Source organism: Leopardus geoffroyi, chromosome C1 (genome assembly GCF_018350155.1).
Source record: "Leopardus geoffroyi isolate Oge1 chromosome C1, O.geoffroyi_Oge1_pat1.0, whole genome shotgun sequence".
Lineage (NCBI taxonomy): Eukaryota > Metazoa > Chordata > Mammalia > Carnivora > Felidae > Leopardus > Leopardus geoffroyi.
The window spans coordinates 174,447,282-174,459,776 of NC_059328.1; the positions used below are offsets into that span (position 1 = coordinate 174,447,282).

A 12,495-nucleotide genomic window follows, 5' to 3' on the forward strand; every position below is an offset into this window, starting at 1 on the left:
TTTCTTTGTAACATACATTTATTCACAGAGACAGGTTAGAAAAGGAATGAGATATTCATTGTAATTCCTTTAAACTTTCCTAGAAGTTTCTTAGTCCTGAAAATGGAGTAATTTTCTGGAGAGTACCAATACTGTTTTCCTACATATACCACTTGAATGTATGACAGAAAAAATACTTCAAATATCGCCAATTGAAATGGAATATGACTTTTTTAAAAGCTGAGAAATACATAAAAAATTCTTACTTAAATATATTAAATATACTTTAGTATATTAAATACTTGAATTATATTTCCATTTAGTTTGGTTAATATATTGTAAAAAACAAGTAACATTATATAGAAATCAGAACAGAAGGCACTTGCCCTGAGGAAGCTGGCATTAAAAAAGTGAAAAAAAACTATTTTAATAAACATAATTTATTATTTTTAATAATAAAACCAAACTGCAAGTTTTTTTTTTTTTTTTTTCAACGTTTATTTATTTTTGGGACAGAGAGAGACAGAGCATGAACGGGCGAGGGGCAGAGAGAGAGGGAGACACAGAATCGGAAACAGGCTCCAGGCTCTGAGCCATCAGCCCAGAGCCCGACGCGGGGCTCGAACTCCCGGACCGCGAGATCGTGACCTGGCTGAAGTCGGACGCTTAACCGACTGCGCCACCCAGGCGCCCCCAAACTGCAAGTTTTTAAAGGACCATATTTTATATCTTCTATGCTAACTAGAGTAAATTGTGTTAGCAATGCTCAATAAAAACTGATCAAAACAAAACAACAAAAACTTGGTAATACAAGCTTTGGAAATGAAGGTATATACTTTTTTTTTTTTAACTTATAAAGAAAAAGCATTCAAAATGTGAGATACATATTCTTCTCTCAATTTTTTGTTAGATTTGTTTTACCCTCCAATTTCAGTCACAAATATTCTATAATAATATAATTCATGATTTGTTCATACAAATACAGATAGGTAAAACAAAATGAGTTGAAAGAATGAAAAAATGGAAAGAAGGGAAAGAATTCCAGACTAACTCCAAACACTAAATTAAAACAATTTTTTAAAAAATTTTCATTTTTGGGATTTCCCTGTAAGTAGGTTCTGTCACTAGAGGAAAACTTTCAGATTCAACAGAAGTAATTCTCAGTGTAGTCCTATTACTATCTTAAAAGATTCATAGTAAAATGCTTATTGAAAATAAAAATAATACATTAGAAAATATCATAATTAAAAAAATAATGAGGGGCACGTGTGTGACTCAGTCGGTTGAGTGGCCCACTTTGGCTCAGGTCATGATCTAACAGTTTGTGGGTTTGAGCCCCGTGTCTGGCTCTATGCTGACAGCTCAGAGCCAGAGCCTTCAGATTCTGCATCTCCTTCTCGCGCTGTACCTCCCCGGCTTGCACTCTGTCTCTCTCTCTCAAAAATAAATAAACATTAAAGAAATTGAAGAAAATAGTAAAAATAATAAAAATTCAAAAAACATAACGAATTTTTTGTTATTAAATGATTTGTTTGTTGTACTACACTTACAAAGAAAACAAACAATATACCCAGTAGAAAGAATAAAAATAAAAATGTATTCGGGAATTTATTTTTAACTGACAGCAAATAGAAATCCTATAGTGAGAACATAATTATTATTATTGATGTGAATCAGGGAGGTTTTTCTTTTTCTGTTTTATAGTTAGATTTCACATTTGTACATAAGATTCTTAGATAGTAAGAATTTAAAAAGTGATTTTTTAAATTATAAACATGTACTTTTAAAACTTGCAGAGGTGGTAGTATGTTTCTCAAGTTAAACTTTATTTAATTTTCAGAATGAAATAAAATACCCCAAAATATACTGAAAAACTACAGCCATTTTACCCTTATATCTCCCAACAACAAATTTCTATTACCTTCAGTACTCATCTCATGAAAAAGGCAATATACCAAGATGTTCCTTTGTGGCAGATCTTGATTACAGAGTTACTTACCAGCATATATGCTTACAAAGTTCCCCTCCTTTCAGAAATGTGGAACAGTTACAAACATGAGGATTTCCTAAGAAAACCTTTAAAAGAAAAATGCATACTTAAAAAAAAAAACCCTCCAGTTAATTTTTAGAGTTAGAATAAAAATAATTTAATAGCTGATAGGATTAAAAGAGATTTCAAGAAGTAATTTAGTTTAGGTGACTTCAAACGTTGAATATAGTCTATAGAGACATCTTAACTCTTGACACCAGTCTCCAGGCTGATTTTTCACTGTCATATTGTCTTGCTCAATAACTTGTATTATCACTTAAGACTTCTTCAGTGACCTACACTCAGGCAAGTGAAAAGAAATCTAATTTTAAAAGCTAAAAAATATCTCTGTATCGATACATTTCTTAATGAAAGTTCATTCTGCCTTGCAGTGGAGCTAAAGACTTTTTGTAAATTAGCTTATTTTGGATCTTTTGTTTGTTTTGTACACTTAATTGGTATATAATTTTACTTGAGAAGACGAATTTTATTCACCAAGTTTATATTGGCTAAAATAATTTTTTAACTAAGTGTTCTAAGGGACAAAGTAAAAAAAAAAAAAAAAAGATGTCTTAAATAAGCACAGGCTAGTAATTTGTATTCAGTACTTAGAATGCAGGACACTAAATTAAAATTTTCCAAATCAACACCCGGGAGGTGGGATGGTGGCTGATTTTTGAGTGGCAAGAGTGGGATATGCAAATATAAAATATCCTTTTTTCAGGTTTTTATTAAGACCTTTCCAAGGCATCGCCACCTAAACGGTACTTTAAAAGGATCTTCTTGGAGGTTTAGAGTGACTAAAGAGTAAAGAAAAACAGATTTTATTTATTTAGTATTTACAGTATGAAATAGGTCGTAGGATTTTCATTTCGTTTTAGTTACAGGGCTCGTGACTGCCAACAACGGATCCAAGAACGCACGCAACGCAAAGCATGTATTTAAGTAAAACGTCTCACATTTTCAAGCCTAAACATCAAGCAGGTGCCATCATCTTACAAGATTTGGATGCCATTTTGGAGTCCTGACTTCCCAAAATTAAACTTTTCTATGAAAACACGACTTCCCTCTGCAATTTGCACATCTTTAGAGTCTGGATCTCGCGCGGGTGGGGTGGGTGTGGCAGTGAGAATCCGCAGGGATTGTGAAGGTGGCTAGAAATAAGGAAGGCCCAGGAGGACCGGGTGGGTGGGCCGGGAGGGAGTGGAGGCAAGTTGGGGGTGGTAATTACTCGGAAATCCCTGTTTTCCGGCTCCTCCTCCCTCAGCAGGAAGCCGGTGGGGCCCATCTCTCGTAGGAGGTAGATGCTGCCGCTCAGCGCCAAGTCCTGTTGCCCGCTGAGGTGGTTGCTCAAGTGTCTTCGCCTTTCAGAGGCTTTACAGCCTCGGCGAAGCATCTTGCTTGGGTGAGGGCGAAGGCAGCTTCTCTACGAGACTCTCCGAGTGCCCGCCGGTTTCCATGACAACCGCGTGCCGGCCGGTTGCCTTGGTGATAAAGGTTGAGCTTCCTGATGTCCCAGAGTGCCTTGCGGCCAAGCTATAGCTGGCAACCAAAGGGCAAGGGGTGGAGCGTGGATTCCGCAGCTCAGAGCCGCCTCCGCTCCTTCCTGAAGCCAGGTTCCTGGCTGGGAAGCGTTTCTAATACCCCGACCTGCCCAACTTAAAAGGTGGCGGCTAAAGACACAGCTGTCAAATCTCTCGTGTTCCTTTTGCTGGTTCCCTGCAGGCAGGGCTGGTAAATTATGTGTGTTAGGACAGTCGCACGAGCGGGTTACTGTTTGGGCTCTGCGTGCTCAAATTTTCCTGTGATGATTCATCATCTTTATCAGAAACCCCAGAGTAACTTTTTGTTCAACAATATTCCACCATTTCCAGAGTGCTCACTATATGCATAATCTGAGCGAGTCGCTGGGGAAAGAAAAGACAGGAATCTAACCCCTAGGGAGCTAGATCCTTAAATCGGGACGTGTGCAGGGTGTGGGCGGGTTTGGTTTTAAAGCCAGAGGAGCATTTCTAAATTGAATATTTAGATAGGGATGGGTGTGGGGGGTGGTGCCAAATCCATTGACTCTGTCCTCCAAATCCACAATCTCTGTTGTAAGGAATATTTTTGAGGTATGCAATGTTGATTAAATAATTCACATTGTTACTGCATTCTACTGGGAGAGCTGTAATAAAGTTGAGTCAAGTAAAGAAGCCATGTCACTAGAATCTTTTTAAGAAATTGAAATCAGGAAATAGCTACTTGGTGGCTCAGTAACATAAGCGAAGATGAAGGATAGTTGTCCATTTTATCATGGGAGGAGGCCATAACTAGACTATGTCAAGAACAGAGAGGAGAAAATGGCAAAGGCCACAATATGAGAGAAGATGATGGAAATGGTAACTTGCACATGTTAAATGTGCAGAGAAACACCACCAATCCTAGGTCTAAGATCTTAACTTACTAAATTTTATTACTACTTTTCTATTCTGACTAATAACAACTAACATACATATGACCATAGTCCCAATTTTACTGTCAACTTAATGGTGCTAGGTGTTAAAGTGAAACACACATTAGGGAAAAACCTCATATTGAAACCAAAAGAAATTATAAATTGAATTAGTTTATTTATTAATATTCACAATTTAAAAATTCAATATAAATTACTGACAATCTACACTTTCTATTTAACAAGATGAGATGGGTTTCAGAGTGAAGGCATTTTATTCAATTGCCATTCCTGCTCTCTCTCTCCATACATATATATATATATTGTGTGTGTGTGTGTATATATATATATGTATATATATACAATATATACATATATACAATATATATATATGTATATCCATATAGTATCTCTTTCTATATATAATATACATATGAAGTATTATATAGTTATTTAAGAATTATCTTGAAGAGAACTTTAAAAATAAACAGTAAATAACTGTTAAAACTGTTATTACTTATTGTAATTAGATAATACTTATGTGTAAGTGATAGACATAATTTTCAGAAAGGACACATGTTTAAGACACAATAAACTTTATGTAAGCGAAATGTGGGTTCATAAATTCCATTTTGGGGGGGTGATAAAAGTAGGAGTATTCATACTTTCATGGAAGTTAAAAAGAGAAAGCACAGATTGTTAGAACTTCAGTCTAGATGTAAGACATTTGTTTTTATATCTGTCAGTTAAGACTTTAAAAACGTTCTTATAGCAAGGTGACTATCCCATATGTTTCCTTCATCAATTAAGAGAGTATGACATGAGTAATATTTGCAAATATTAAATCAGGGAATTAAATTTCTCCCATAAGTTTGTCATGTTCCCTTCCAAGTTACATTTTGAAGCATATTGCCCCAGGATGAGGGAAGTGGTACTAGAAATGAGTCATTGATAAGCTTTGAGTTTCATGAATTAAGTTTTAGCCCCTTTAGCAATACAATTTAGCCATAAAAGACAGGAACTAATACATTTTATAAATAAATGGATCTTAACTCTATAGGGTATGATAGAATAAGCTGGGCCTAGAGTATTAGACTTGGAATAGTGGAAGAGTATGCCATTGGGGGATGAAAAGAAGACTAACAAGTCAGTGGAAGAAGTCAGCTGCTAATCTTAACGTGGGCGTGTTTGTGTTGGGGTGAGGGTGGGAGACGTGAGGGTGAGGCAAGGGATGGATTGAAACATTGAGATTGGTTTGGGAAGACTGAGAACACCTATGGAACGTGTGTTTACTTCTGGAATAGTGTCAGAGAGGTGCAGATTACTGGGGAACTTCAGCTTTTGGCTTAGTGTCCCCTAACATGAAGTAAGCAATATGCAGAGATGCCAGTGGAAGACAGTAAATGAACTGCTTGTAATGTCCTGGTCCTCAAGGATTAAAGACATACACTAAATATAGAGTCTGTGTTTACATATAAAGAATGGGCACAAGAAGAAGTATACTAGTGTCTGACAAAGATGATGCAGAACTCAGCAATTTCAAGACAATAGAAAGTGGCAAAGAGAACTGAGGACTCCAGCGCAGGTGCTTCAACACAATACCTTTCTTTTTTTTTAATCAAAGTTCAATAGGGCCAGTTACCAGTAGGTCCCCGACCTCCCTTTTCTTAGAGCATTTATTCTAGGAAACATTAAATCGTAATTTTTTTCTTTGTCCCTTTGAGATGTACCTCTTATCCCAGCCTCTTGCCAGTTTTACAACACAGTAGTATATTTCTGAAGGACCTGGGAACCATCCCTTTGAAATGGAATCATCAAGAATGATAGTGCCCCCTGCCTGGGTAGCTCAGTCGGTTGAGCCAACCAGACTCTTGGTATTGGCTGGAGTCATGATCTCTCAGTTTCATGAGTCTGAGCCTAGTGCCTCTGCACTGGCAGTGCACAGCCTGCTTGAGATTCTCTCTCTCCCTCTCTCTGCTCCTCCCCCACTTGCACTGTCTCTGTCTCTCTCAAAGTAAATAAACTAAACTGAAAAAAAAAAATGATAGTGCCCCCATCTCCTGGTCTTTGTGGCAGTATGAAACCTAACTTTGGTAATCACCAGTTAGCAGTCATAGATGGCCTAATTACATTGACCAACCCCCTTCCTAACAACCTTCTCTAGTACTTTTCCACTAGCTTGCTGCAGGCTTCAAAATGCTCCTTTTGTTTCAATGTAGTTGAGTTCTCAATCTCTCTCTCCTCTACTGCAAGCTTTTTTTTTTTTTTTTTTTTTTTTTGAGAGACAGAGAATGAGTGTGAGCAGGGGAGAGGAGGAGAGAGAGAGAGAGAGAGAGAGAGAGAATCTTGTAGAGAGAATCTTGAGCAGGCTCCATGCTCAGCTCAGAGCCCCATGTGGGGCTCGATCCCACAATCCTGGGATCATGACCTGAGCCAAAATTAAGAGTTGAATGCTTAACTGACCAAGCCACCCAGGTGCCCATGCAATCATTGTGAACAAGTCTTCCTTGACTGTTTAACCCTGTCCAGTTCAATTTTTCTTTGGCAATAGATACTCATTAATCTAAAAAAGGCTATTAAATCAGACTAAAAAGTTTTTTTTTTTTTTCCTTGTGCTCAAGTGGAGTGGTAGCTAGCAAAGGTGATTGGATCATTTAGAGAGAAAGCATACTTCAGTTTTTTTGTACATCCAAGTGTAATATAAATAAATTTGCAACTTACTGTGAGTGTGACTGGGACTTTTAGTTTAAGATGCCAGACTTCCATCTGAAGAGCCTTTGAAAATAATAATAAAAAATAAAAAATAAAAAGGTTTCAACCTCTACTACTGAAAAAACTAGGGAGGACTGAGGTTGTAGACTTCTAAGAATCACCCCAGTGACCTTTGTCTTTCTATAATTCCCTGTCCCGTGAATATGTCCTGTTACATGGCGAAGAGATTTTGCTGATGTAATTAAGGTTGCTGTCGGTTGACTTTGAGTTAATTAAAAGGAAGATGATTTGGGTCATCCTGATCTAATCATACAACTCGTTTAAAATTAAGCACAGGGGGCACCTGGATGGCTCAGTCGGTTAAGTGTCCAACTTTGGCTCAGGTCATGATCTCACAGTCTGTGAGTTCAAGCCCCACATCTGGCTCTGTGCTGACAGCTCAGAGCCTGGAGCCTGCTTCAGATTCTGTGTCTCCCTCTCTCTGCCCTTCCCCCACTCACGTTCTCTCTCCCTCTCTCAAAAACAAATAAACCTTAAAAAAATTTTTTTTAAATAAAATAAAATTAAGCACAGAGTTTTCTCTGGCTGGTGGCAGAAGGAGAAGTCTGAGATGAAGCATAATTTTCTTGAAGATGGAGGGATCCACCTTAAAGGAATGCTGGGGGCCTCTGGAAGAAGAGCCAAAAAGGAAATGGGGGACTCAGACCTATAACACTAAGGAACTGGACTTTGCCACAGCCTAAATAAAGTTGAAATCAGATTCTTCCTTAGAGCTTTCAGATAAGAGTACAGACTGGCTGACATGTTGATTTCAGTCTCCTAATATTCTGACCAGAGAATGCAGCTGGGCCTGCTTCAACTACTGACCTACTGAACTGTGACTTAATAATGGTGTTGTTTTAAGCCACTGTTTGTGGTAATTTTTAAAAAACCAATAGAAAATAAATACATGGAGCCATTGGCAAATTTCAGCAACCGCTAGAGGAACAAATATGAATGGAGGGTGCTGACTGTCTCGGGGGGGGGGATAAGTGAAGGCATAAACGTGGAACAGTTTACTCCTTCTTACCTGCCAGCGTTAGGTTGGACAAGAGAGTCACTCTGGCTGGTTCCAGGTACAAAATAATTTATTATAAGATCTAAGCTAGCTTGCAAAATGTCTAGTAAGGCCACAGAGATCAAGATTTGATCATATACTAAAGTGAGGCACTGAGGAAAATTATTTACTCATACCATGAGATTTTTTTTTGCAGCAGAAGTACCTCTGAGTCACTCAAGAAGCTAGGGACTGGACATCAGTACCTCCACTATTGTTGCAGAAAACCAAAGGACTTTATAACTGTACTTGCTAGTTGGGCTTCATGCTCTCATTCACTTCTGCCTTTCAGGTCTTGGTGGAAGTTAGTAATGTACTACAATCTGAAGCCAAAAGAAAAAAAAAATCTGAGAAATATGGAAAGGTGGTTTTAAGAAATTAGACCAGTAACAAAATGGGCCAGAGGGAGAGGTTAAAATAATTTGGGGAACAACTAGAGAATCAGAAATAGCTTTTTGGTTTTAAAAATGATTGTGAAATTAAAAAAAAAAAAAATCCCGCCACAAAGGGAACTTACCTTCAAGTGGAAAGAGCTTTGGATATCAAGCATTAGGATAAATGAATAATAATTACTACCATACCTAGATATGTGATTAGCAAATTTCAGAACGTTAAAGAGATTGAAAAAACCTGTTTACAGAATTAAAAAAGCAGGAGTGTCTGGGTGGCTCAGTCAGTTGAGCGTCTGACTTTTGATTTTGGCTCAGGTCATGATCTTAGGGTTGTGGAATTGAGCCCCGCATTGGGCTCTGTGCTGATGGCATGGATCCTTCTTGGGATTCTCTCTCTCCCTCTTTCTCTTTCCCTCTCCTGCTCATGCTTACTCTCTCTCAAAATAAATAAACATTTAAAAAAAGAGAATTAAAAAATAGGTATAAAAAGGCAAAAATTTGATTAGCATCAAATTTTTTATTTGCATTTATATCTAGCTAAATAGGGAAAGTTTATCTCCTACATATGATTAATGAGTGAAGAACTAGAGGATATATACTAGTAAAACCAGGGTCATTTTAATTTTATGTTTATATTATTATTTTGTTGTTTAATTTTATGTTTGAATGGTTTCTATTAATCAACACCTGCCCTTTTATAACATAGCTTCTCTATTTTCTTTATTTAGTTGATTCATTTCTTGATTGGTTTGAATAGTTTCTTGAATACTTTTTGCAGGAAGAGAATGTGCAATATATATTTTCTGCAGTCTTGAATAACGTAAATTGTCTTAAAATTGCTTTCACAGGTGAATGACAATTTGGCTGGCTATAAAATACTTGGATAAAAATCTTTCTCCTCTAACCCTAAAAATATTGCTATACATTTTGTAGGTGATCCATGATATAGAGGGTATATCTCTGAGACTAGTCTAATTTTTTTATCCTTTATATATTGGTAACATTAAAAAAAATTCTTTGTACTTAAGACTTCAACCAGGATCATTTCATAAGTTGTTTTTCATAATTTTTTTAACACTTGGTCAACATAGTGTCTTAGTCTATGTTATAATTGCTTATGTTCCATTAAAAAGAATACAAATTATCTATATTTTGTATCTGATTTTATTTGCTTCTTTTTGGTTATTCTTATCTATTATTTACTGTTTCATTATTTTTTTCTCAACCTTTTCTTCTGCTTTCTGGGAGAGCTTTTCTTTTCCAATTTTATTGAGAAAACCTGACATACATGACTGTATATGTTTCAGGCATATGGCATGATGATTTGATTTATATACATTGTGAAATAATAGCCACTATAGGTTCAGCTAACATCCGTCTTCTCATATAGATACAATAAAAGGAAAAGAAAGGAAGAAAAAAGGAAAAAAAAATTTCCCTTTGTGATGAGAACTCTTGGGATTTATTCTCTTAACAATTTTCCTATATGTCATATGGCAATGTTTGCTATCATCATCATGTTGTACATTACATCCCTAGTACTGATTTGTAACTGGAAGTTTGTACCTTTTGACCACCTTCCTCCTATCACCTAATTCTCCTCCCCCCATCTCTGGTACCCACAAGTCTGGTGTCTTTTTTTGAGTTAATTTTGTTTGTTTTCTTTTGTTTTAGATTTCACATATAAGTAAGATCATATAGTAATTTTCTTTTTCTGTTTGACTTATTTCACTTCGCATAATGCCTTCAAGGTCCATCCATGTTGTCACAAATGGTAGGAATTCCTTGTGTTTTTTATTTGTTTGTTTATGGCTGAGTGATAGTCCATTGTACATATATCCCTTATCTTTTTCGTTCATCCATCAGTGAATGCTTAGGTTGTTTCCATGCCTTGGCTATTATAAATAATGCTGCTATGGATGTGAAAGTGCATTTTTCAATTTAGTGTTTTTGTTATCTTTGGATATATTCCCAGAAGTGAATTGGTGAGTCATATGGCAGTTCTACTTTTAATTTTTTGCGGATTCTTCATACTGACTGAGGATTTTCTAAAGTGATGGTATCAGTTCTATTCAGATTTTCTATTTATTACTGATTCAGTCTTGGTAATTTTTCCATATCTTCTAGGTTGTATAATTTGTTGGTGTATAGTTATTTGTGGTGGCCTCTTAGGATCCTTTGAATTTCTGTGGTATCAATTTTAATGTCTCCTTTTTCATTTACAATGTTTAGTCAGCCTTGTTTAGTCTAGCTAAGTGTTTGTCCATTTTGTTTACCCTTTCAAAAAAATCAACTCTTGGGTCAGGTAGTCTTTTCTAATCTTCTGTTCCCTATTTAACTTATTTTTTCTCTAACTTTTATTATTTCCTTTCTCCTGCTAACTTTGGACTCAGATTGTTCTCCTTTTTCTAGTTCATTAAGGCAAAGAGCTAGGTTGTTTATTTAGGATCTTTCTTGCTTCTTAATATAGTCATTTACTGCCTTGAACTCCTTTTAGAACTGCTTTTGCTATATCCCACAAGTTCCAGTATGTTGTGTTTTCCTTTTCATTTGTCTCAAGAAACTTTTTATTTTTCCTTTCTTTTTTTATCCATTGGTTGTTCAGGAGAGTATTGTATAAATTTCCATGTGTTCATGAATTTTCCAGTTATCCACTTACTGATTTCTAGTTTCAGGCCATTGTGTTCAGAAAAGATACTTGGTATGATTTCAGTCTTCTTGAATTTGCTGAGACTTGTTTTGTGGCCTAACATAGAGTCAATCTAGAATATGTTTCATGTGCATTTGAAAAGAATGTGTATTCTGTGGCTGTTGGAGTGAATGTTCTGTGTATGTCTTTTAGGTCCATTTGGTCTCTGGTGTTATTCAAATCCACCATTTCCTGACTGATTCTTTGGATGAGAGATTCATTTATGAGATTGGGGTATTAAAGTCCCCAACTGTTGGGGTGCCTGGGTGGCTCAGTCGGTTAAGCGTCCGACTTCAACTCAGGTCATGATCTCACAGCTTGTGAGTTCCAGCTTCGCATTGAGCTGTGTGCTGACAGCTCAGAGCCTGGAGCCTGCTTCAGATTCTGTGTTTCTCTCTCTGCCCCTCCCCACTCAGTCTCTCTTTCTTTCTCAAAAATAAACATTAAAAAAAAATTTAAAGTCCTCAACTGTTATTGTATTACTTTTTATTTCTCCTTTTAGCTCTGTTAATTTTTGATTTATACATTTGGGTTCTCTGATGTTGGGTGCATAAATATTTATAATTGTTATATCTTTTTGATGTATTCACCCATTTATCATTATATAATGACTTTTTTTTAACCATTTTTCAATTGAGGTCTATTTTATCTGATATAAATGTAGTACAACTGCACTTTTTTTTTTTTTTTTTTTTTACCATTTGCCTGAAGTGTCTTTTTCCATCCTTCATTCTCAGTCTATGTGTCTCTAAGGCTAAAGTGAGTGTCTTATAGGCAGCATATTGTTGGATCTGCTTTTTATTCATTCAGTCATTCTATATCTTCTAATTGGAGAATTTGTTTATCTTTAAAGTGATTTTTGATACGTAAGAACTTCCTATTATCATTTTGTTAATTGCTTTATGGTTGTTTTGTATATCTGTTTTTCTGTGTTTCTTATCCTGTCTTTTTTGGTGTGTTTTGATGTCTTTTAGTATTAAATGCTTTGACTTCTTTATTGTGTTCTTTTGTGTAATTACTACCGGGTTTGTTTCTTGTGGTTGGTAAGGCTTACAGAACATGTCTTATGTTTATAACACCCTATTTTAAACTGATAACAACTTAACTTTAATAGAATTTTTAAACTTTATAATTTTACTTCTCCTCCCCCCTCACATTTTAGGT

The 12,495-nt window shown here is 36.1% G+C and overlaps 1 protein-coding gene across 3 annotated transcripts in view; it reads right to left on the reverse strand.

Annotated features, from left to right (window-relative positions):
* Nucleotides 1-3,482, reverse strand: part of ZSWIM2 (zinc finger SWIM-type containing 2) — a 33,099-nt gene extending 29,617 nt beyond the window's left edge. The window contains exons 1-2 of one of the 3 annotated variants that reach the window (XM_045480450.1): nt 3,240-3,482; nt 1,979-2,055 (exon numbers count right to left, since the gene is read on the reverse strand). In XM_045480450.1, the coding sequence (XP_045336406.1) occupies nt 1,979-2,055; nt 3,240-3,404 (242 nt within the window). In that variant the 5' untranslated portion in view covers nt 3,405-3,482. Of the gene's footprint in view, nt 1-1,978; nt 2,056-2,967; nt 3,215-3,239 lie in introns of those variants that run through there. The other 2 variants (XM_045480452.1, XM_045480451.1) reach the window with 2 other exon arrangements.
* Nucleotides 3,483-12,495: the final 9,013 nt, after the last annotated feature.